This window comes from Conger conger, chromosome 5 (assembly GCF_963514075.1).
Source record: "Conger conger chromosome 5, fConCon1.1, whole genome shotgun sequence".
In the NCBI taxonomy this organism is placed as follows: Eukaryota; Metazoa; Chordata; class Actinopteri; order Anguilliformes; family Congridae; genus Conger; species Conger conger.
Genome location: NC_083764.1, coordinates 43,388,515 through 43,415,160, shown reverse-complemented (window position 1 = coordinate 43,415,160; position 26,646 = coordinate 43,388,515). Strand labels below are relative to the sequence as shown.

At 41.8% G+C, this 26,646-nt stretch overlaps 1 protein-coding gene across 1 annotated transcript in view; it reads left to right on the top strand.

Moving 5' to 3' along the window:
• Positions 1-26,646, top strand: part of clstn2a (calsyntenin 2a) — a 153,707-nt gene that overhangs the window by 115,448 nt on the left and 11,613 nt on the right. The window contains exons 8-11 of the mRNA XM_061242190.1: positions 1,087-1,208; positions 20,229-20,391; positions 22,991-23,157; positions 25,095-25,243. Coding sequence (XP_061098174.1) covers positions 1,087-1,208; positions 20,229-20,391; positions 22,991-23,157; positions 25,095-25,243 — 601 coding nt within the window. The remainder of the gene's footprint in view (positions 1-1,086; positions 1,209-20,228; positions 20,392-22,990; positions 23,158-25,094; positions 25,244-26,646) is intronic.

The window sequence follows — 26,646 nt, the reverse complement described above, 5'->3', positions numbered from 1 at the left end:
ACTTTTGCACAGTGCTGTAGGTTTGGGGCAGGGCCATACAAAGGTATCGGGACATATAGAGGGTGAAGAGAATGGGCTATAGGCAGCAGTACAGGTAGAGCCACATGGATACAGGTTTAGAGCTTTGCATAGGGGTGTAGGCAGGGATAGGCAGGGATAGATGCAACCCAGGAATGCAGACGGGAATAGAGGCAGTGTGAACCAGTGAGGCGTACCATACTGACATACCTGAAAATAAGGGTTGGTGGAGAACATCAGACAGGAGAACGGAAAGAATCACACAACCATCGATTTCAAACTGACGTGGCCAAGAAGGTCCTGTCAATAATCTTATAACTGTTTTACCATTCTGTGACTCCCTCTGCTTCCCGCTGATTTAATTTCCAATGACAGTTTGACTCGGACAGTTAGCATCCAGCGGGAAGCTACGCTGTTGACGTATAGGTTTGTTGATTAGATCGTCTTCTCACGGTCATGCGCTTTCGCTGATAGGACACGGGACAACCCTGATCAGAGATGGCAGCCCTTTTAGCTTCTCATTGGGCAGGGCTATCATGTGCATCACAGCTAGTCAAAGAAAGATGTAATTGAAATCAATAGGAGCAGAAAGCTGACATGAGCAACGCTCAGGGCTGGGTCTTAAGGTTCGGGAGACTTGAGAAGTGCCGGTGGAAAAAATACTACATTAAGTCAGCCTGAGAATGGTCATCACCATACATTCCCCTGTTATTCATATTGAAATATCCACCCATCCATTATCTAACCCAACCTTGTCTCGTCAGGGTTCCGGATGGTGCTGGGGCCTATCCCAGCCGGCATTGGGCGAGAAGCAGGAATAAATCATGGACAGGTTGCCAATCCATCGCAGTATTTGTGAATATATGGGCACATTTATTCGCAGGATAATTTCCAGGCTGTTTTAATCGACTGATGGGCTCTTCATCAAAGGGTTCCTATCAGAACTGCACACCTTTTCACAGTGTCATTACATTGTATTACAATCGCTTAGCAGACCCTCTTATCCAGAGTGATGTACAGAAGTAATTGTAATGTCTATGACACTCTCGTCCCTGTTGTCTTGAACAGAAATGAACCGACATCATTATTCCCTATACGTCCACCACTGCCGCCTGGTCTTCCTGCTGAGGAGGGACTTCACGCAGGTTGACACCTTCCGCCCGGCTGAGTTCCACTGGAGGCTGGAGCAGGTGAGTGCTCTGGGGGAGATTATGGAAGATTTTCCAGGTCAAAAGGGGGTGCACATCCCCCTGAACAAAAAGCAACCAGCTATGCTCACTGAAGGCTATATCACCAGCTAGTTTTACTTCATAGATTACAATTAGTTGAATCAAGTGTTTGAGTGTTAATAAAAACCTGCATCCATGCTGGCCCTTTCTGGATAAACAAATAGTTATACATTATAGAATTTCTGATCATCCTACAGCTGTTATTGTCATCCTGGATCTTATTTTATCTAGCTTTTCCACCTCAACTAATATGTGCCAACTATATGCATAAATGCCTGCTATCCATTAAGCACCTGAAAACTATGCTCTTTGCGTGGGTTGGTGAATGAGCTTTTCCCCTCCCAGATTAAAGCTGCTGATTGGAAGGTGGCAGGCAGACGAAAGTCATTACTGTTAATAATCAGCAATAACAAGTTTGCCTGACTTGTAGCCGTGCTTTCATAAATCTAATTCTGATTTCATGTCAGCCTCTGTCTATTTTGAACTGCTGAAGTGCACTTAGAAACATCTGATTTCCATGAGCACTTATCTGTTATTCTGCACGGCGAGTGTTTCCTGCGGTGTTTCTGTTGAAAGCCTCTCTCCTTGTTTGTGAAATTGGCGGTGTGGGTGCCGTGGTGTCACCCCACTCTTATCGCCCGGCGAGGAGTGGAGAGCCCCGTGCTGAGACACGTATAATCTGGATGAAGTGCACTCCATGGCAATGACCTTTCTCAGTGAAAATAATGATACTCCATCATCTGTGATGAGAACCCACACAGCACTGACACCTGCGCTCTGCCAAAATACACAGGCATTCAATGACACTAACCCAATCACGCATACAATCCAACACACGCATGAGTACAGACGTGCACGTGCATACTCATACACACACACCTACACACACCCACATTTACTGTCGATGTTTACACAGGAATAAACTCACATATCATAACTCACACACATGCGGTACATGCTGTACACTTACACACTATCAACAGATGACCCAAGCTCACAAACGTACAGTAACTTGGTTTTAAACAAATTGCCTCACGCTGGAACAGTACCACAGTGCCAGTCAATAACTTGAAAACTGATGAAATTGCTGTGTTGCCATGGTTATTCCTTATATGTCATATATTTAAAACTTTGCACCCTGTGGAACGGAATGGTATGACTTATCTTTTACCTTATTTTAAATGAATATTATTTCTTAGTCATAAGAGACAGTTGCAGTTGTTATTTGTATTCATTCCTGTTCAGTTCATTTCAGTTCATGTATTTATTCATTTTAATTTTTTTGGGAGTGAGAGAGGAAGGAGGGAGTGGGAGAGAAAGTGATTCAAAGGCAGATCGTGGGGAAGGGTGACACAATGTCAAATGGTATGATTAATATATACACTCAGTGAACACTTTAGGTACACCAGCCTGTAAATGCAAACATTTAATCAGCCAATCATGTGGCAGCAATTCAATAAAAGCATGCAGACATGGTCAAGAGGTTCAGCTGTTTTTTGGATCAAGTGTCAGAATAGGGAAGAAATGCGATCTAAGTGACTTTGACCGTGGTATGATTGATGGGCGGTTTGAGTATCCCAGAAACTGCTGATCTCCTGGGATTTCCAGAGAATGGTGCAAAAAACAAAAAACATCCAGTGAGCAGCAGTTCTGCAGGCAATTAAGAGTTGTTCATCAGAGAGGTCAGTGGAGAAGACTAATCGAAGCTGACAGGAAGGTGTCAGTAACGTAAATAACCATACATTACAACAGTGGCATGCAGAAGAGCATCTCTGAACACACAACACATCAAACCTCTAAGTGGATGGGCTGCAGCATAAGAAGACTAAAAATAAGTCTAATAAATACTTAATAAAGTGCTAATTGAGTGTATGTGTGCTAGAGACAACACTCTGTATGTGCATTTGATCAACCAACAAAATGATTCATATGCAGCTCTGGGGAGTTTTTTATTTATTCAAAAATCACTCTTTCCACAAAAAATTTTTTTCCAATATCTTCTGAATATCATTGGTTAACTTCAGGAAGAAAATGTATGCAATACCTTATCTGCTCATTTGAAAATACAGTATTTGGGTTTGGATACATGCCTATTACACAGTGCCAACATTTTGTATGCTACATTTCCCTCAAAGGAATCTCTTGCTCAATACGCACTCAGGTTTGTAGAGTGCCTGTGTATCCATGGAGAGGTACTCGACACTGGCAGGAAGCAAAGCTCTACTGACAGAGGAGATCAGGAGACCCTCACTTCCTGCTTACATGCCACCATGGCTGAGTGCTTCAGATAGCTGTGGTTAATGGACTATAACAGGAGCACGGGGAAGCTAAGTATTAGTAAAGTAAAGTAAAAAAAAAAAAGAAAAAAAAAAAAACCACTTGCAGTGGGCACTTCACTCTTTATATAGCCAATGAGGGTTGTTATGGCTCTGCAGGAGGTCTATAGCAGCTCAGATCTATTTTGCTCATGTTATATCTGTGGTGAGGTAGGGACTAACTTGTGTCAGGTGAAGTGGGCGGTCGGCAGAGGTCTCTCAGTAAAGGGAGTCAGAAGATGACTATAAGCTCAAAGAAGGTGCGGTGCTGACCAGCTCATTTTTATGTTAGCATACATTTAAAGTGATTCATAAAGCTAAAATACAATGGCAAAAGGCCTCTTGCTCCGCTCCGGTGGGATGCTACCAATTATGTCACAAATCAATATGAAAATGCATACTTCTGTGTTGTTTGACTGAAATGTGGTTAGTAGATTGCAGTGGGATTTACAATGATAAATCACATTGCGAAAAAAGCTAAACAAAAGCTTGGATGTTTTTTTTCTTTCCTTTTTGGTCAAGTCAATATAACCTTAACATTCAAAAGTATAGTTTACTGTATTGCTAAAACAGAAGCTCTGTCAATGTATTTAACTTGAATAAGTTTCTTCTCACCATCTTCTGTAAAATATAAAGTTCTACTGTAGAAACAATCCCTCAATATCACCTTGTCTGCAGCTTTCTTCCTGTGCTGTTATCATGTACATGTATCAAATTTAAGCTTCACTGGCTGTTGTTACCTTGACATTTTGGTACCAGGAAGAATCAAGTAATGATCAGCGGGCACATTGCAGTAATCATTCAGATGCTACCTTTCAAAATCGATTTTGTGAGATACGGAAAAGCTACCAATACTTTTATGAATTACCAGATAGTGTGGAGTTAAATACCAGTGTACAATTAGCAAGAATAATTCTTAATACACAGGTTTTCTGTAACTGGGCAGCTGTGATATGCTAATGTACCTACGACTACAGTAAGTGCACTGATCAAAAAACCTGCTGGCTCTACTTTAAATAATTAAGGCAATTTTGTTCATGAAAATTTTATATAGTTCCAGCAAGACTAGTCTTTGTATAACCTACTTCAATTTTTGTACTTCAAAAATCAATGTATAAGTGCAGCCACCATGGCAGTTACATAGTCATTATTTTGAATGTGTGATCTATTTCACTATCAAAGTTTCAAAAGTCTGTTTATAAGTCAAAGCAACTTAATTTTGTAGTTTCCAAAACCACTACTTGAAGTAGGATCTGCTTTGTTTTTCTAACATAGAACTGTCATTTACATTTACATTCTCAGTTACATCTATTCACATTTTCTAATTAGAAACATATTCTTTTGCGAATCCAGATATAATTTTTTCAGTGTAATTTTGATGCTACTCTACTGTTGTAGAACCTGTTAACATAACATAACTGGGTTATGTACTGGAAGTGCAACATTTCTTTTCCTTTTTTGTGTGTGTGATTGTAATTTTGGTCCTGATCCTGAAAAAACAAAACTGCTCGACACACAGTATGTGGAATGAAGTGACCAGAATGCACTGCACAGAGACATATTGGAAAAGAGGAAATAAAACGGGTGGATGTGCCTAAGAAAATACCTTGGTATTATGTAGGAGCCTCTTGAGAAGAAATAATCCAAAACATCATGTGTTTTGCACATATACAAATTAAGTTTCAGAACTAGATGTATTCATATTCAAAGATACACACTTACATTTTTATTGTTAATATCAAAGATTTAATTTACATCCTCCCAGATTCACTGCTTTCAGTGTGATTGGTTTATGCGCGTTATTAAAGCTTGGAGAAGGCTTAGATAACTAAACAACCATAAAACCTGTATAAGGCAATGGTGCTTTACATCCATGTTTGAAATCCATCCCTCCACATATAGAACAGAAATACAGATTATAGATAAAGTAATATAATTTCCAACCCTGTCCCATGGAATGAATACTCTCTATAGACATGGGCAGGTCTAGAGGTTAGAACCCTTAGGCTCCATTGTCTGCAATTCAGTACAAATACAAAGACCACTCTTGCAAAGAGATGGTGATATGCTGTATGTGAACAGCAGATGATATGTGACTGACATCACCCTTGGAGTTCCTGGAAGAAGCATCAAATCCTGTAGACAAAATGAGAGTTGGGAGATGGGGAGAAATGGTGGACACAGCAGAGCTGAGCCTGGCACCTTTTGGTAATTGTGTACTGATTACCTTGATGCTGCTTTCCATAATTGTTGTTTAAATCTCTGGAAAATCTGTCCCAAACACATTCACAGTGTGCCATTGATATTCCTGACAAATTCCAATCTTCCTGGAATTTTAAAATCACAATCACTTCTCTTCTCTTTCCTGCAACCCCCCCCCCCCCCCCCCCCATCACTTTAATCATGACAGCTAAACCACTGCCCATTTTCTGACTGAAATGTGCATATTTAACTGCACCCTAACAGATTTGCTCCCTTGCAATACTGCATTCTCTATTTCACCTCTTGTAGCTACCATGGCAACAAACTTTATGTTGTAAGATTATATTTTGACTACTGTTGGTCATGACCCTGGTGACTTAACATCAGCTCTGTTTGTTGCCCAAACTTGTAAACACACAAGTCACTCTGGATAAAAGGGTCTGCTAATATCTCAATTTAAATGCAAAATGTCTTCTTCAACACAGTGTGCTTTTGAATGCAACCAACAGCATGGGTTAGAGCAAAGTTCCCAATAGGAGCCCCATGGGTCACATCAGGCAAAGTTATATGAATCAAACCCGAAAAAAAAGACTATCTCGTTTCTCCCAAGTCAACAATTAGTAGCTTTTATTTTAGTATTACTTTTATGATGAAATAAATAGCCTTACACAAAGGGGAATAAACCGATATCCAACAACTTCATGCACATGCAACAATCACCAGCTGCAGCAAGCTAGCTAGCAAACTTTAAAATTGAATCTTAAAAGAGGAAAGTCAACATTAATAAAAAGAAACAGAATTACAAACGGACACCCCCAGTGCCTCCGCCTCGGCACAACATTATATCAGCCGAACTTTCGCAAACTCGCATTTGAGCGGAGATGCCACTTTAGACTCTCTTTTCTATCCCATGGTTTTCAAAGGTGTTCATTCAAAGCGGTCCTGTGTAGCTTGTTTCCATTCAAGGCTTGTGCGTCTCTGTCAACTACGTTTTATTTGATGAAAGTTTAGGCCTGCGTTGATGTGTTTCCAGGAGTAGGCCATAATTGCGCAAATGTGATGCTCCTTCATACAAAAAAACTAGAATGGTTACTGAATGTTTGGTTACATAATTTGGCATTCGAAGGAATGCATTTCAGTGAAAAACATTGACAAAAGTGTTCAAAGTAAACTTATGTTATTCTCATGTAGCCTATGTGTGCATCTAGAATAAGGTAGGTGTGAGGGAGTGGATGTTGACCTGCCAAATCATCTGATGTAAAGAAACTGGACCGGGCAGAATATTCATTGGGAACCCCTGGGCTAAAGTGAGAGAATTTTTCTTTGCCTGCGTCCGAAATCGCATACTTAGCATACGACTCATACTACGTTTAAAAAATCAGCCTGAAATTTAGTTTGAGTAGTATGCGGTTTCGGTGTCTACATTTTTGTATGCAAAACACACACACTGATTTCTAATCTTCTAAATCCATTTTAACATGTCATGTTTTTTGAGAGATTTATTGTGCTTTTGTTTTTATATTATCTGTGTTCTGTTTGCTCGGTGACAATAAACAGAATTTTGCCTTTCCATAAATCAAATCCCAGCAGCACCAGTGTGATTCTGTGTGCGCATAAAAATTAGCCAGAGCCATTTTGCTCCTGTTTTCTTTTTCCAGCCCAAAGCCCACTGACAAGTGCTTAAGCCCTGTAATGTTCAGGTGGGAGGCAAAATGGCAGTCAGAGACCTAATATTGTTCTAAAATCTTCTCAAAACCAAGCAGTTTTGCTGAATTGCCAAAAATGACGGAAGACATAATAATGCAACCTGCAAATAGGGATACTACCTGTGCTGGGCCCACTATAACCAAGAATGACAAGAGATGTGAAAAAAGTTGGCATCCTGTGGAAAATCTCAGTTATGACTCTGCTGGTAATGTATTATAGTTAGACAGGACAGTGATGCCTAAAATGAGCACTGAAGGGAGGGGGGAAAAGTATAACAGTTCCTCTGTTCCGGATTTGACTTGTATAGAAAATCCATTTTGAAGAGTACACTTACTAAGCCCATTCCTTAAGTAGTAATTGCTAATGCAGTATAGGCAGAGGTGGCCTTTTCTGTGTCCTGTCATAATGCATGGACAAATGGACTGCCTTTTAGCATCTGGCCTGATACACAGTACAGCTACCCACGCAGTAAGCAATGGGTCCTCATACTGAGTCAGCAGGAGATTTAAAAGCAGAGGTTATCCATTCATTTGAGAGAAGTTGACAAACACATGTCAGTCAGGAAACCCTCAGAAATACTGGACAAATAAAAGTTTTCCCAAGTTTTACAAGTTCAGCTAACTTTTAACTTCTTTTTTTACATAATGCTGCATAGCATAGTTTTAGCCTTAATCAGATCTAATACTTAGATCCTCTCACTCTAGCATGATAACTGGAGAGAACTGGTTCCTGGAGAGGATTTTGAATCATAATTCATCTTCAGCTTGTCACGCATTCTCCTTAAAGTCCCTGTTCTCTCCAGTGATACCATTTCCCTCTCCGGGGAGAGAAATGAGACTCACTTCAACGTGTTTGAAAGGCTCCTGACTTGGAAACTTTGTCATCGCTTTCAAGAGGAACGACTGGACCTAAGGGACAGGAGAGAGATGACTCACTCGCTCTGCAGTACCTCTGTTGGCCAGGAGAGGCTCTCTTTGTTCTCGCTGTTATGCTGTTAGATGTCCTCAAAAGAGTCAAACTCCCATTTGAGTCATGTTTTGTTCCAGATTTACGAGGCATCTCTTTCTACTCTATACTGTAACTCACACACACAATACTTTTAATTTGTTGAAAGACAGTTACAGCTTTAAATACAGAAACACGCATTACATGAGGAACAATATCTTAGTCTTGGCAGTTCAATGTTATTTCACCCCCTCCCCCTCCCCCATGCCATTAGCAGTACATAACCAATGGCAGTGTTGAAGCTCTGAAAAGACTCCCTGTCTTTGACGGCAACTCCATTTAGCTATATTGATTTGCAATCTCCTGCACACTTAGCTTTTTGGGGAGGATGTTCTGTTTTGCTCCATTTCCCACAGAATGGCACGGAATGGAAGGAAAGCGTATGATACTTTCACAGTTGCTCATCCTTAATGGCTTTAAGAATGGATCGCTCTCAGCTGAGTGACTGTTACTCACCGTGCATTCGCAGAATGATGTGTCAGGGCGGAAAGAGGTGGCGTTCAGCCCTGTAAGCCCCGATGTGTCAGAGTGTCTCTGTCTTGTAAACACTACCGCAGAGCCAAAGCTATTTGGATTGTTAGCGTTTTGTCGTGCTGGATTTGAATGAAAGATAATTAAAACTTGATATGTGAGAAAAGCAAAGCGTGAAAACGTTGTTAGGGGAAAATACCCTTTTTAACATTTCACAGGTGAGCATCGTCTGATGAAACAGATCCCAGTAAAAACAATGATAGCTATACTTGAGTTTAACTTTCGGATTTATTTGCAAAGAAATGACAGAAAGTGAGAAAGCTTACCGGCTTTCTGATTTGCATCAGATACAGTAAGACTCTTATACACACTTTTCCAGAAGGGGGGGCTTTACCAAAACAAAAAGACATGAAGCTGGCCACGAACATTTATGAGTATTTTGTCTTCTGAATACCCCTTGTTGACCTTGCTGTAAGACCAGAATGTGCTAGCTGAGAAGCAGAGACATGAAGGTAAAGGGCTGTCTGTCTGCTGGAGAGAGACAGAGAAAGACTCATAGTAAGCACTTAATTCAGAAGGTGGTCTAATAGTAATAAGGATTATCACTAAAAGGTTATTTGTAATCATGTGATTGTCTTTATGTTAACACACATTGTCAATTAAGAATCAATTAAAAATTGATGTATTGAAAATTGATGTATTGAAAATACATTTCCCTCCTTTTATCATTTCATGATAACATAGCACTCCATTGACCAATTGATGATTCTTATAAGCAAAAGTTCTTACAACGTGCTTTAGTTTGACATTGATTCTCGCCCGTACAAATGCACTGTCTAGCGGATATTTTGGGGAAAACCGATGTATGCAAAAGCGAGATTGATAGTGACAGCATGGAAATGAGAGGTGATCCACCTGGCCTGTGATAAACTCAGTGACGGGCTCTACCTGGCCCGCCCGCCGTGGTGCAGGCCTTGCACCTTCAAGTGTGGCAGGGGAGAATGCACATTGCAGGCAAAAAAACAAAAACATTGTAGATGAATTTGGAAAATGATGTGAACTGGGGGGGGGGGGCTCCTTTCTCCTCGTCTAAACAATAATGGTTTATTGCTCTCATGGAGTATCACCCCCTAAGCTCCCTTCCCCAGCAGAATAATAATATGGCAGGAGTCCTGTTTGTGTTTTCTACTTCTTATCTGTGTCTGTCTAGGTATGAAGATGGGCAAAACCTTAACCGTTTCAGAGAACTACAAATGCTTGTACTTCTCTCCATGATCATGAAACAAAGCTGGACCGATATTGGAGTCTGCGTAGCCCTGAATTATTCTGAACAGAATTATTCCTCATCATAATTCAGGCTATAAAATATATATTTTTGCTAAATAAGACAAAAAGTTTGGCAATGAGCTGAGATTACTCATTTCAAGATTCTTTAATAGGAAGACAATTTCTCTTCACAGCTAATATTTTCTACTTGAGAGAGAGAAAAAAGATTGAAATTCTCATTACAAAGCTAAAACACTTGAAAAGACAGACTTTTCTGCAGTGCACTAGGCTGACCAAACATCCAGATTTGTGTGTCCCAATTTCTAAGATAACGTTGATTTGTCCAGTATTTCAGGGGCAGCATATTTCTGAGGGTTTCCTGACTGTAATTGGCATTATTGTAGTTTCCCATTGCATTATGTACACAGTCCTCCAGGGAATCTGGTCACCCTAATGAGAACACATTTCTCCATTCATCACTGCCTCCAAGCAGTCAGCACTCTGTAGAAACCAGCTGCAGTAAGTGAGCATCGAATTCAACGGTGTCCGTTTACCCGTTCTCATCCGGTTAGTCACTTGCTTTTATATTTATTAATATTTATTTATTCTTCTTCATCAGTTAGCGTGTCTCTCACCAGATGTGAATTGCACACTGCCTGCACCTGTGCTTGTCGCAGGCACTTTGAGACCTCTGGTGCTCGACTGACTCAGCCTTTTTCTGTTCCATTTTGGTTCCTTTTTTTATCACTGTGAGGATTTTATTCTTCACTCGACTGCTTTATTTTTATGTTCCAGTACTGCCTCTGGATATTTTTCCCATGTTTTTAATTATATATTACTTACTTCTGTATGCATAGATTACTGATGAAATAATATAATTTTTTATTATGATTATATCTTTTTTTCTTCATTATTATTTTTGTGCGTCCCCATGCGTATACCCAGCCTCATCCTTTTGCTGAGGTTTGTATTTCCATAAGGTGTATCTTATCTGAAGTAAGCCTGGAAAAAGCTTAACCATAGAATGAAGACTGAAAACAAAGTTCCCAGAATAACTGTCCCAACACCTTAGATGTTGAAATCCATATCCGATCCTGAAAGCCCATAGTAATTTGCACATTTCTCACAGTTTCCTGTTTTCATTTCAGATTCTGCTTTCTGATTTTCACCTCTGTGGGCTTTCAAATAAAACCCGGGGGGGGGGGGTCAGGTCTGCAACTTCTCATTTCCTGCGTCATGTTTCCCTTTCACCGGCACCACCAGACTGAGCATTAGATTGGCTGTCACAAGCAGCCTGATTTCCATAATCTGTTTCTCTTCCACACAAAGATTTCAAAAGAGGGATGAAAGCACGGTCAAAGGAACCCGAGCTCTCATTTCAGTCAAAGGCAGTCTTCTCTCTTTTCTACTGCTTCCTGTCTGGCTGTAATAAAACTCCATTTATAAGGTACCTAAAGTCTGCTTAGTAGCGTGAAATAATCGTGAATGCTAAATTATTCATCGGCATAGCTCTATTCCTGCATTAACAGGGCACATTCTACTCATCTGTCAAGCTCAGATGGGTATTCACCCTTTTGAAAGTTTCCATTAAGATGACTTTGAACGCTTTATTGAGTCGAGCAGTATATCCTACGGTATGGAAAGCTGCCATTGTCAGCCACGTCCCCGTCCCTGAGCTGTCCCTCGCCACGCCCAACACCCGCCATTTCGGAACGGGGAGAGGGGAGGGACGGGAAAAGAAAGACAGGATGATTAAAGTTTTTGGCTGCACTTCTGCAAGTTATTTTTTAATATGAACTCCTGGAGGGGACAATCTGTTTCAGCAGACACTCTGTGACCCCACGCCCGGTGCTATCACTCTCGAAGAAGTGCAAGGTGAACGACGTGATGGGATCCGCTGATTGGGCTCCCAGGTGGTCAGATACAGTCTGTCCCAATGACTGACTGGGACACATCGATCGATTGGGGGGATCCACCAGTGAATTATGATCACTGCAAAAAGTATTTTTGACAAGTGTTTCGCCTACCAGCTCAGGCAAGCTTCCAGCACTAGCTGGTTGACCAGCTCATACCCAGCGAGACCAGCTTATGACCATCTTGGCTATGCTGGTTGACCAGCTCATACCCAGCTAGACCAGCTTTATGACCAGCTTGGCCATGCTGGTTGACCATCACATACCCAGCTAGACCAGTTTATGACCAGCGCAATTTCCAAGCTGGTCAAGCTGGCATAGCTGGATTTTACAGCAGGGATGGCATACCATTGTGTAAAAGCAGTCCTCTGTTTAGCATTCATTACCTGAGCTGAGTGCAAAACTATTCTGCTCCACGTTGGAAGTGCCCTCTCCCTGCAGTGCTGTGCTTACCTGGAGAATATGTTGTGGAGGCTTCTGAAAGGCAGAGTTAATTTCACTGCTGCACAGTTACAAATCAGTTCCAGAGTACGAATGCTTAATGGGCCGGCATTAATAATGCAGGGAAACGGTGATGGGCTTTTTCTCCAGGAGGAGCTTGAGTGAGGAACATTAGCTGTTCTGTGTTCCTTGTCCGGGGTTTTGAATGAAGGCCCTGGGTGGGCTTGGGTTGGGCTTTGGTTGGGCTGAGTTGTGCTGACTTGGGCTGTTGGCCGTAATCACCTGGGCAAAACATCACTCTCCACTGAGTCCTTATGTTTCTCCACCTTCTGTATCACCTCAGGCACCAAAAACACACAGACACACAAACACAGAAACAAGAACATACTGCAAAACGTTAAACTTTATCATATAAATCTAACTTAGTATTTTAGTCTTATATTTACACTCAAAATCATATTTATATTACTCTCTTGCTGGATAAGGTAAAAAGATTGCCAATTGGGTAAGACAATTTCACTCGTAAAGCAAAAAGTGACTTCAAACGTGCTAATATTCTGTACTTGAGAGAGAGAAAAAAGATTTTAAGTCTCATTACAAGACTTAAACACTTTTTTTTGCAGTGTACTCACACACACATACATGAACAATAATGCCCGTACACATGCCCACAGGAACACCTCCACACAGTCAGCAGAGCTACGGTACGTAAAGCAGAGCTACGGTACGTAAAGCAGAGCTACGGTACGTAAAGCAGAGTTACGGTATATAAAGCAGAGCTACGGTATGTAAAGCAGAGTTACGGTATGTAAAGCAGAGCTACAGTATGTAAAGCAGAGCTACAGTATGTAAAGCAGAGCTACAGTATATAAAGCCATCGGTCTCTCACTGTGCAGGTAATGCCTGCAGGCCAGCCCATGATTGACATGTGAACCGCCTCAGGCATCATCATGGGCTCATCAGCACTAATTCTCACCTTCCCATCTCTAATTAAAAACACTGAGGTCTCTCCATTTTCTCAGTATATTGTTAAAATCTTAGCATTTTAATGGTGTGCCTTTACTTTATTGTTTGGCAATTGTCCACATTTATCCACTCATTTAAAAGACATTTTTCAAATTTGTGTGTATATAATCGTAATGTATTCCAAACAGGTTTGTGCTGAGAATCCCTGGGAAAGATTTTCAGACTCATTAAACTGATGTTCTGTGGTCTCGTCGCATCAATGAAGAGAAACAGAAGCACTCTCTGAGTCGCAGAGATGGAAATCATCCCCGGATTTGCAATTATTGACACACCAGTTACAGTGCAAATTCCCGCTGGCTCAGTGTTGATGAGCACAACTGTGCCGTGAATACCAAATCGATCCGTAGCTCATCTGGACGGGAAATGCTCACTCTCAGCTGATCCGCTTTAAGTACCGGTCCTCTGCGGAATGCTGAAAATGGTTGTACTTGTGCCCGGCAGCGAGGGAATGCGATGTCACCGCATTGTCACAATCCTCAGCTCTGCATGTATGTTCCAGGGGATTTGGTGGGATGTTGAGTCTCTTCACAATTTCTCTTATGTTTCTGGTGTTCGTAAATCCATCACACAGACTCCATGTCCTCTTGGGTCCCTCAAAACAGCAATTTTCCAGTTATTTTTTTCTCTTCGCTTTAAATATACAGAACCTGGTCTATTGGTTGTGATATAAATTTTCCTTCATGAAAACATTCGCCCTCAGCCTACGTGCAGATCAATATACTACATACACGATCTTCATCCTAGATTTCTGCGGTCCCAACTCTCGTAAATACGGGCTTAACTGCCGTCTAATGTACAGAACCTGTAGCAATCCAGGAATAAGTGAGGGGGCGAGGGAGGTGGACGTGGAAGGAGGAAAGTGCAAAAATAATGGTGTTTCTCCGCGTGCCGGGGGGCAGTGTAGCCGCCTTTGATGTATCAGAATTCAGCATCGCTTTGATTTCCCTCCCATGCTCACTCTGCTTTTATTGCATCCATTTTAATTCAGTTTGTGGGAGAGAAGGGGGGCCTTGGGCCTAAGTTAGGGGCTTAGTTTTGGACCTATTAGCATTTCTTATCAATGAGTAAAGGATTTTCTTTGAGAATTACCGCCCAAATGTATTTTAAATAACCCGTTTGCAAAAGAAACTGAAGACAAATGTGGAATGTGAAAGTCATGGCGAAGCAATGTTGTATGATGCAAACCCAAGAAGAACCACCCCCTGGTTCCACTCAGACTAGAGACAGGTACATCTCTGGGTGCATTGGCTACAGGTGCTCCCAATTGTGCCAAGGACCCTATGTTGTGCCCACTAGGCACCTGTGAAGAAACGTCAGAACCAGCAGCACAGAGACAGAGCAGGGGTCGTAACACCATATGCACTCTTCTCTGTCTGGAGTCACATGATCCCTTTGCACTAATCAAAATGCAGCAGGCACCATGACTTGTGAAGACAAAAACAGCATCTGCCAGTCTTCCACCATATTTGATAGTTGCCAAGCTGTTTCAAAGCTTCCTTTCAGCAGACAATCATAATATTCTCGTGACTTCTTTGGTCTCTCGGAAACCAGGCGTCTCTCCATTGGTCTACAGCACGCAGATACCACTCTACTCAACCACTGCTTCTCAGGTTCCATAATATGCAGACATCTTGGTGCCATCCTACTACCCCCGTTTCAGACTTAGAAAACCTAATTGTAGGGCAGCTGATGAAGAATTACATGTTGCTGTTACACTTAAAACTGGTTTCTGTGTTTGTGATTGACTGGCTGATAACAGAACTGGTTTATCAACACTTATAGACATGTGGAAATTTCACCTCAGAAGTGTTTTGTGTAATTGAAGGTGTTATTTTTCTGCCTGTTTCTATAATTGTGTATGCGTGTGTGTGTGCATGTGTGTGTGTGTTAAGGTAGCGTCTGACTGATCAAATCTATCACAGGCTTTTGGTGTTTTGCTCTGGCTGATTATCATTTCTGCAGGTTTTTACTCATATCCAGATCAAAGGGGGCGGCAAACGGTGGAATGAAGGGAGAAACAACACATGTGTGTGAGAGGCATGACGCGTGTGTGACAGATAATTTGGGAGGAGAACCATCTTCGGTTTTCACACACAGAATAGAACAGCAATGAATTTACGGGTGAGCGGGCAGGAATGCGAAGGGAGGTGAGAGGATGGAGTTTTTTTGTTGGAATTCAAAGAGACATCTTTGTCTCCAACCTTCTGTCACTTAACATCACCGCAAAGATGATGCGGCCTCACGTAGCGAGGACTAAGACGACGCACAGTTAATTCGAGCTTCGTTCATTTTTTTTTAAAACATAAACCGAATCTTTTCAGTTCCTCTCCCAACTCGGGGAGTCTGGCCGTGATTGTACGCCCCTCTCATCCCCACAGCTTCGGCTTTCTCCGTCATCCATCAATTTTGCGAGGGTGCACAGTCGCGCGCGTGTTCTCCTGCCGGTGCCACTTCTTCTTCACTCCGCAATCCATCAGCCGAGCCGCCGCGCCGGAGGACCGCGCGCCGTAGCCGATGCGGGCGCGTTGCCGCCGCCCCCGACCAACCGGAGGACTTTCTATTTCTGCCGCGCCCCACCAACCCTCCCTCCCCAGGCGATGCCCCAGCCAAAATATACATAACGCTGAGGGGGTCCCACCTGGGCCGGAGCTTCCTGTGAGCTTACCGCGAGCATCCTCAGCTGGACCGGCCATCTGGGACCCGCCAGCACGCCTCTACCCATGACCTCATTTCCTGCCTGAGAGACGTGAGCCCAGAACTGTGAGAGTCCCCGCATGCCTCTCTCCCTTCTGTCCCAGTCTAGTACTGCAGAAAAGACTCGCTTAACAAATGTCTTTTTTGACACATTTTTTTCTCAAGTAGAAAATATTAGCTTTATATTACTTTTAAGTTACTGTTCACTTGACTCGTAAAAGTTTCTTACGCCCTTTGGCAAATCTTGATATGAGTCAAACTGTCTCAGATCACTGGCAGTTTTTTGTCTTATTTAGCAACAAAAATTGAATGAAGTCTAAATATAAGACTAAAATACTTTTAGCCTTTGGACGGTAACCCAATTTTCTCCCTGATTGACTTGGGCCCAAAACTTCTCTAGCATCCCCACCTGTATTTGAGGTCCAGGTCATTCCAGTCTTCTGACATATTTCTTTACTCTGAAGGCCAGCATCACACTGACCACAGCATGGAAAACTGATAAAATGTCCGAAAAACATAAAACAGAAGGAAAAGACGGAGAGGCCACCGCTATTCGTTAGCAGGCACTGTACGAGCCCGCCAGTGTATGACCGGCTGGGTTCACCCCCCTGTCATGGCGAGATTGATATCGCAAGTGGATTTCTCATTAGTCTTGCAGCATATTTTTTTATGAATGCAGTCACAGTAACTTTAATTCTTTTTCAGTAACCAGCCCCTTCAGAGTATCAGGGGAGGCGGCTGGTGGTACGTATTCTTCATTTTGAACATGACTGAAAGCAACACAATACTTAGGCTTTGAGGGCCCATTCGGGGGACAAAGCAGGCCCGTGATGTACAGTGCAGAAAGGTGAGAGGGTGGATAGGGGAGATCACAGGGAGACATTTTGATGCACCATCTACATACATTAGAGTTATGGGGGAGCCGGGGACGTGTAGGAGAACAAAAGCTGCGATGGGCACGTTGCAAACTACTGTGATTAAATACTGTGATGTTCATTAGCTTGGCTCAGTTATCTGAGGGATCTCAGAGTGCTAACACATGTTAGCACTCCATGTTACATTATTATAATTGTACTACAGAAATAGATTTTTGGAGAAGACATATATCGCGGTGTTGTGCTGTGCGGTGCTGAGAATGGAATGAGCACTGAACCGCAGATGGAGCATTTTAGCATGAAGTTGGGACCAGCTGTGTGTGGAGAGATCCAGAGATTAAATTGGGATCTCCCTGGGGGTGAGAGAGAGGGAGGGAGGCAGAGAAAGAGAGACAGAGAGAGACTGAGGGTGCATCCAAAATTGCATACTACACACTATATACCTATGTACTGCATACTATAATGCAGCATACATGCATGATAGTATATGAGTATACAGCTTTAGTATATGTAAAATTACAGTAATATGTAAGATGGATTTTTGGAAATACGACCTCGTCATAGCAACTTACCACATCAAGCACAGTGCGCACTAATCATGGCCACTGGTTGATGTGATTTTATGTAAGAAAACTGAAAGATTTCAAACTTAAATATAACCATTGAGTTTAATGACATTCTGCTTGGCATGGTGAAAGGTAATACTTACATTTAAATTGTTCAAAGTCTTTGACACTTTTGGGTCATGAATGATCACAGTGCATTGTGGGATATATGTACCAGTGTAGTGTCCAGTGTTCACATGCTATGATATTTCACCGTATGTAGTCTGACATACATACTATTTTATGCAACTATGGTTTCGGACATCCTAATACTATTATTGACTTAATAAATGGTTAGCTAGTTTGCGATTTCGGAAGCAGCTGGAAACAGAGAGAGAAAGGGAGAGAGAAGTCATTAATGCACCTGTTAGAAATGAAAAAAAATCTTATTCCAATACAAATAAACCATTTCCAAGTCTGCTATTAAAACATTATGCACACTATATGCATATCTACCTCCTCATATATGTAATTATAACAGCTGACATAAGAGCTGTCATTATTAGCACAGAACAGCCGTGGCAAAGTGATAATTAAGCCATCCTGACTAGGCTTATGCTAGAGAAATGGAATTGAGAAATTACAGCAAAGATACTGTTTAAAAAGATTATGACAAGAATGACAAATAGCTCTCGGCAGGCCAATGTAACAGGTCTGTTAGACCCTCTGGTGAAATCTGCTTTTACAGAGTATTACAGTTACAGAGAAACATTTCCCTTGCAGCAAGTTGTTTTTTTCTTTTTGATAAATATTCTTCCCACAAAGACAACATACTCTATTCCAGGTGTCCTCATCCTTTTGTGCCGCAAGTCCCACTTTGGTTTTTATTTCATATATCAAGAAAGCCAGGGACTTCATAAGGAATAACCAGTGAAGTTGAGGGAAAATGAAAATAGCATTGTTTTTTTATATAGCCGTCTGCTGAAATGATTGAATAAAATACAGTTACTCACCTTAAGTGAGATTACATAGATGCTGCAGAATAATCTTATCAAATTGGAGTAGGGTGGGCCAGAGGTTGATGTTTGGGGTATGACTCAGATTTACTTCCCAAAAAAACGAATTGTTTTGTAATTGATATTATGAAGCTGTCTTATAACCCCCGTCAGGGATGGGTTATTTCTGACAAGACGCATACATAAACTTCATTCATTCGTTCCAGCACATTCCTCATCGTTGTTTTCGTGATGGACGCAATTGAAAATCGTGACTGACGCACGTGTGTTGTGGCGAAAGGCAACCGAAATCTGACTATCTGTTGTGCTACAGCAGAATATTCATCGGCTCCGAATTCCAAAACAAAGCAGCAGCTCATTTTGTGAGTTGAAGTTTCAGGCTGCTGTCAAATGGTAGTTCCATCAGCTGGGCTTCCAGCAAAATGGACCGAGCCAAGTCTTCCGCCACAGTATCTTCTGAAAATGGCCCCCAAATCCAAAGACTGCCGTCTCTGGGGGTCGCCTGGGGAGCAGCCTGAGAATTTATTTGACAGCTGAGTCAAATGCACAAACACGGCCATGGAGAGAATCTTCCAAAATTTCACTCCAGAGTGGGAATGCTTCCTTTTATCCCTTGTTTACTTGTTCCAAAGCATTAAATCCTTCCACGGTTAAATCCTTCAGTTTTGTCACAAAACACAGACATACTGCTCTTTCTTCATTGGATGGAAATATTCAGCTGGTTCAGCAGATCCAATATATCTGGTATGGAGGCCTGATTGGCACAAACCTCGCCATCAGGATAATGCAGTGCCAGGAGAGATTTCCTCTCATGAAGGAAGGCATGTGTTTATTTTTTCAGTTTAAACAGGTGATTGAGCACCTGCCCTAACTGTATTTATCATACTGTTGATGAAGACAGAGAGATGCGAAAGTTGGCCTTAGGTCTGTCTGCATGCTAAACAGCTTTGTGGAAACAGGTTGGGGAATTAATATTGTGGTGGCAATTTGCAACTGATGTCTTATTTTTCCCTTATGGGTTCACAGCATGGTTGGCTAGGGTTAGCAAAGATATTTGGCCCATCCATTTAATTTGTTTGCCAGCTAGGTAGCTAGCTACTCAGCCAATAAGCAAGTGTAGACTGCATTGCTTATGATGATTCTCCTGTAACCAAGCAAGGCTCTCAGTACCAGTAGCGTTTTCTTTCATGTTACTGCTCATTCAGTTGTTTCAAGAGCTCTCTTCACTTGTGCAACTGTTACATAATGCATGTGTTTTACAATCAAATGCTCTCTGTGATCCGTTTTGTTATACTGTAGCAAAGCCTGTAACTGTAAACATTTTCTGTTCTTCTGAAAGCAAAACAATTATTTTTGTTGATGCTCAAGTTAGAATCTAAGATAGTGTGTGAGCTTATTGCATGTGCTAGTGAATGTGTTTATGTACAGTGGTTGTGCTGATGTGTGTGCCTGTTTAATGTACTGTATGTCAACACACATTGATAATGAATATCTGTTCTGGACAGATCTGTGACCAGGAGTGGCATTACTATGTGATTAATGTGGAGTTTCCCTTGGTAACACTCTACGTGGATGGCGTGACCTATGAACCCTACCTGGTAACAGATGATTGGCCCATCCACCCCTCCAAGATTGACGTCCAGCTGACAGTGGGCGCCTGCTGGCAAGGTTAGTCTGGCTGTGTTTGAGACCATTGTTCCAAAAATAAGAAAATAAAATCAATTAAAGGAAATATTCTTAATGTTTGTAAAACAGGGGTATACCGTTTTATTTTGTTAAATGTTGGTTTCTAAGAGAACGACTGCTATTATTGATTTTCTTCATTTTGATTTGAAGAAGTCTCTCCTTTCCGCACAATGTTAAAAAGGAAAAAAGGAAGCTTAAAATTAATCTATTTCTGATAGTCAAAAACAGGGCTCATTTAAACAAATAAAAAACTGCTTAATGACACTTTTATGATCTGAATAATTATGGGAACTTGCTGGATAGAACAACAAGACGATGCACCTCAATAGCTTAGGGCCTCTGCGGAGGCTCTGAAGTTCATGTAGTTCGCTCATCATTTGGATTCCTTTATATTAGCCACATTTCTGTTCTTTCATTTCTGTCCTTGACACTGTGCCTGAGTAAGACTCCCTGAATAGAGGATTGAGGACTGGATAAAGAGAATAGAGGACTGAATAAAATGAAAGTTCACTGGCTGCAGAACTACGTCTCTCCGAAACTGGGCTAAGCTCCGCTGAGCTGACACAGATATCTTTCCAGCCTATTAACGAACCAGATTGTCTTTCGGGGCACAATTTTTCCAGCTCGTAATCAAGCGCATAACATCGAGTGACGGTGGGATTCGAACCGTGTGGACCCCCTTTCCTTTATTGCAGAGAAGAGATACTGTCCTGCTAATAATTTGTGCGGAGGTGTCATCTCAGCGAGTTGTTAATTAGCCTGACTCAGTGATTTTATTTTGTGTTTAGCGCGCAAGAATGCCAGTGAAACAGGAGTGGCAGGGTGATGGCAGGGTTTTACTGGCCCCTGAGGGGAGGGGGAAGATTCCGTATGAGCAGGTTTTCCTCTGTGTGAGCAGGAAACCAGCACAGTATATTGTTCAATTTGGTTCAAATAAAATTTCCCTGACAAGGAATGTCGACTTAAGAGAACTTCAATTTCACAAAACCGCCAACTCCCCTTCCTCCCGCCCGGGAATATGACAAACTCCACAATGAGGGAAATTATGAGGTAAAGTCACTTTGTGATCTGACTTGATGCAAAAAAATACATTTTTAAGACACATGTCCAATATTCCTACCAGAGAAACTTAGTTAGGCCTGGCAGGGTAATTGTTTTGATTCTGCTTTTCAGCTATAATTAACATCACTGTGTCCCAAAATTAAATTCACAACACCTGTCAGGAGATAAGAAACTCGCTGGAAATCAAGCTGGGTTGAAGCCAAGAGACAGAAAGTTTTCAGCGTGTTCTTGCTAACAGCTGCAGGAATCATTAAAAACTTTCAGATCGATCCAGGACACCATCTTGAATCACTGAGCACTGATGAAACCAATGAACAATGAAGTGGAATATGTTCCCGGGCTGTACTGTACATGCGTACAACTGCATTTTGCCATTCAGTTTCTGAGAAAAGCACCAAGCAGATGCGAAAGCAAGTTATGGTTCATGGGCTATTCATACCCTAAATCCTGACTCAGTCTATTAAAAATTTTTACACTTATAATGAAGCAACTAATTACCTAATATAATTACCTTATATATTGTAATTATACTGATAGGTAGCTACAGTAAGCAGGTCATTCTCTTAATTTGTTTGATGGTAGCATTGTTTTACTTTCAACTTTCAACAGTCACAGATTTTGTAGCACGTCTACACTAATTGGACTGTGGGTGCTTTTATTTTTCATTTTCTAAACAATGTTGAGGTGTTCCTATAACTTGTGAATATTTTCCTTAAAAAAAACTCCTATGCTGAATTACAAGATTTTCCCTCAATTCCTGTTTTTATTTTTTTTTAAGCTTCCTTCAGCAATTAACACCCAGAAATGTCTGTCTGTAAATTAGTTTAAAAATGATGTTTTAAATAAAGAAAATGTATTCTGATAATGAAATTAATTTTATGTTATGCAAATTGTGAGGGAAAGTGCCACTTCAGATGCAGTTATGAGAAATGTACAGCAAGTATCTGTCAGTGCAATTTAGTTAATTATTCAACAAACTGGCTCAGTTGTTAATTGAGGGTAACAGCCTGAAAGAAATGACTTGTTTGAATGTCAGAGTCTTCTCTTCATTGCATTCATAAGCAGCATCTAGCAGAACCTATTATTAGTAATCAAACCCCCAACATATGTGTTTAAGTGGACAGAACAGGCAGCTACTTGCAGTATAAAAATGACTATGAAACATCTAACTTACTGTGTTACATACAATACATTTAACGATTTAAGCACCACCGGGGTCTTGCCAGACTATGGCCGGCCCCTGAGGGTGCGGCAAAGTTGGGCCGCCGCTCCGAGGGTGGGGGGTGGATCTCGGTGAGGAGGATCTTTGGGCTCTGGAATCTGGAATTGCTCTCTTTATGATATCAAGTATCATAAAATAATATATCAATTATATAGTAATAAAATAATAAGACTAACTGCTATTCTATGAACACAAAGCAACATAAAATGCCTCACATACTTCTTTAACAGTATTCAAAATGTCACCCCCACCCCGACTCCAAACCACCAAACCTCAACCCTTGACACCTTCCCTCAGGAGGTGAAGTCAGCACTCCGCGGTTCACCCAATACTTCAGAGGGAGTCTCTCAGGACTGACCATCCGCCCGGGAAAGATCGAGACCCAGAAGGTCATCTCCTGTCTGCAGGCCTGCAAGGAGGGTCTTGACATAAACTCTCTGGAGAGTCTGGGCCGAGGCATCAAGGTGACAGCTCTCCCTGTCTATTTCACTCACTCACTCACTCGCACACAGCACACACACACACACACACACACACACACACAAACACACACACACACACACACACACGACAATACACATTCACATCCCAACAAACACATCTACATTCAGGCATATACAAGTGTAGACACACATACGGTATACAAATACATACATACATTCACTCTCATGCCTACACAAAGGCACAGTACACACGCACACACACATAATGCACACAAAATCAGATAATACACACAAAGACTGGAGTAATATTGTTTAATAACTAGTAGGAAAAAACACTGTACAGGCTTATTACAGAGGTACATAAATCAATTCTCCCACACTACAGTATAACTCTACTTTTTCTGTTTAAATATTCATTTATTACTGCTTTGCTTTCCTTTGATTTACTGATGGTTTAAACATTTTTGATGGTATTATACAATACTTTGATATCACAGAAACCATGTTGCAATTCTCAGGAGTTAACAAAGTGTCAAATCCGCTTCCTCAAACAGAATTCCTCTCCACCTGAGCCAAAGTCTGATTCGATTTTCATATTTGTCATTTCTTTGCAGAATTTTACAAGAGGGCAATATTGTAAAATCCAGTATTTGCTCCTAAGGGAGCTAATCTCGGCTATTTTGAGCTTGCCGTAGCGGCATAAGCACAGAGCGAAGCTCTGATATTCTGTTAGACGGAGTGAGGAGTGCGGAGGCAGCACACCGTAGTAGCACTCTTTAACACCCCGCCGCTTCATAGCGCAGGGGAAAGTGCAGTAATTACTGACAAACCCCCAAACCCCCAGGGATAGGAGGAATTGCATACCCAAATCCTATTCAGAGAGCTAGAAAGGCATACGAGTTACCTGGCCCGTGTTAAAGTAAAGGCCTCGTCTGCATGGCGGTGGAGTAGTTTGATGAAGAACAGAGGAGTGAAACTGAAAGATGGGAATACAGACAGGGGGTGGGGGGGCTGTGATATTATGGTTGGGGGGGTTGGGGCAGTGGTGGTGGTGGGGGTGGGGGTATTCCATTTCCGTCCGATCATAGCCCTGCAGCTGATAGAATAGCCAGGCCAATCTGGCTCTCTTCCTCAGCCAGTAAGTGCACTTTCTTTAGAAATTGACGGATTAAATCTTGTCAGTTTTCAAGGTAAAGGGAGAGAGAGAGTGAGGAAATCAGATGAGGGGAGAGAGGGGGGAAAACAAGGGTGAGGCACGGCTCGTTTCACCTTTCCACGGAAAAAAAAATATTCAATTTTCTTTGTCTGTTTTTCTCCGTGCCCCCTGGCCCACCGTGGTCTGGGGGGCTTAAGAGCCAGAGAGTAACGGACTTGTTGTGAATTAAAGTGTTTGATTACGGAGCAGCATAAAGTGTGCTGGCCTTGATTCCCGGTGACACAGCAATGGCTCACCTAGGCAGCTGTTTGCGCGCTCCGCGGGGAAAACAAGTAGCCGGGGTCGGCCAAGCTGAACCCTGCTGAGATCCAATAGAGAGTGCGATAGCAAGAGTACATATACAGTGGCTTCAGAAAGTGTTCAGACACCTTCACTTTTTGCACACTTTATTATGTTGTAGATTTCATTTTAAATGGAGGAAATTGCCATTTCTGCCCATCAAGCTACACCCAATAACCCATAACGACAAAGTGAAAACATTGTTTTTAGAAAATTTAGCAAAAACTGAAATCTCTTCGTTTACATACGTATTCAGACCCTTTGTTGTGGCACTCCAAATTCTGGTAAGGTGCATCCTGTTTGCTTTAATTATCATTGAGATACTGTATGTCTAGAACTTGATCGGAGTCCACCTTCAACACAATAAACTGTGCAAAAAGTGAAGGGGTCTTTCTGAAGCCACTGTAGAGCGCACATGTTGAGTTGAGTTAACACTTTGAAATGTTCTTTGCTCTTTGTCCAGTTCCACTTCAACCCAGCCCAGTCCATCCTGGTCATGGAGGGAGATGACCTGGACAGCATCAACACGGCCCTGTCCAAGGTGTCCTACATCAACTCACGACAGTTCCCCACGCCGGGGATCCGCCGGCTCCGCATCACCACCACCGTGCAGTGAGCCCCTCCCGCTTCTGACACCCACACCCTCACACACTCACACACCTGCTGCCTCCACCTTCCACACAGCAAAAAACAAAAAACAACTCAATCTAAACAAGGAAGGAGCTCGGAGTAGAGCCACTGCTCCTTCGCGTCGAAAGGAGCCAATTGAGGCGGTTCGGGCATCTGATCAGGATGCCTCCCGGGCGCCTCCCTTTGGAGGTTTTCCAGGCTCGTCCAACTGGGCGGAGACCCCGATGGAGACCCCGATGGAGACCCAGAGCCCGCTGGAGAGATTATATATCTCTCCTGGCCAGGGAACGCCTCGGGATCCCCCAGGAGGAGCTAGAATGCGTTGCTGGGGAGAGGGACGCCTGGAATACCCGGCTTTGCCTACTGCCACCGCGACCCGACTCCGGATAAGCGGGTGATGATGGATGGATGGAATCTAAACAAGTATTCCAGTCTTACATTTATACTTTTTTGCGTAAATAAGACAAACCTATTGCCAATGGGGTGAGACAATTTTCCTTGTCAAGCAGTGTATTACAGCAAGCTAATATTTTATGTTTATTACAGAATAAACCACTGAAGTTAAGACAGACGTTTTTGCAGGGCAAGGCGAGAGTGCCACCACCAACATATTTCACAAAAGATGATTCACTATAAGCATCTGCGACGCCTTACAGTGAAGCAGGGGAATTTGAGTCAGACACTACCAATGTGCTGGACTTACCTGAGTGATGCACAGCAGCCATTTTGACACCTGAATGCATCAGCTGAGGTGGGAATAGAAGGTGTTCATTAGCATGAAACAGGAAATGTGACAATCTTAACTTCAGTCGTAATTATAATTTTTTTTCTTTTGTTCTATTTTCAGTTTCAGTTTATATTTCCCAGTGGTCTATACAGTTTTTTGCAGGCATTGAAGGATATTCTATATATTTACAGATGGATTCTGATTATCTGCCTAGACACCCACATGCTCGCTATTGTGAAATTGGCAGGTCTAATTACAAATGTATAACTATCCAATTACCTATATTATTATTAAAATGATTCCATGTTTATGCAAAAAGATTATATATCTTAGCTGCAAGGTAAGCTGATCTTTATTTATAGTTGAGAGACATTAGTAGATTAAGATGGTTTGATGTTAGCTTTTTTTCTTATCGTGTTGTTGTTATAATAAATTATTTGTAGAGTATTGTTATGATAGTCTAATGTGTTGCTTGTTAGTGTTAGGTTGAAGTGAAGTTGTAAGTATTCATAGAAGATCATTTATTTCCTTGTAACCTTGCAAATCCCACATCAGCGACCTTTTTATAAAAGAACTGATTCAAAATGTGAAAATACTCTCTTAAACATCAAAACAGGCATAGTTGCTGAACAGCAAAAAACTTTTACAAGGGACTAAC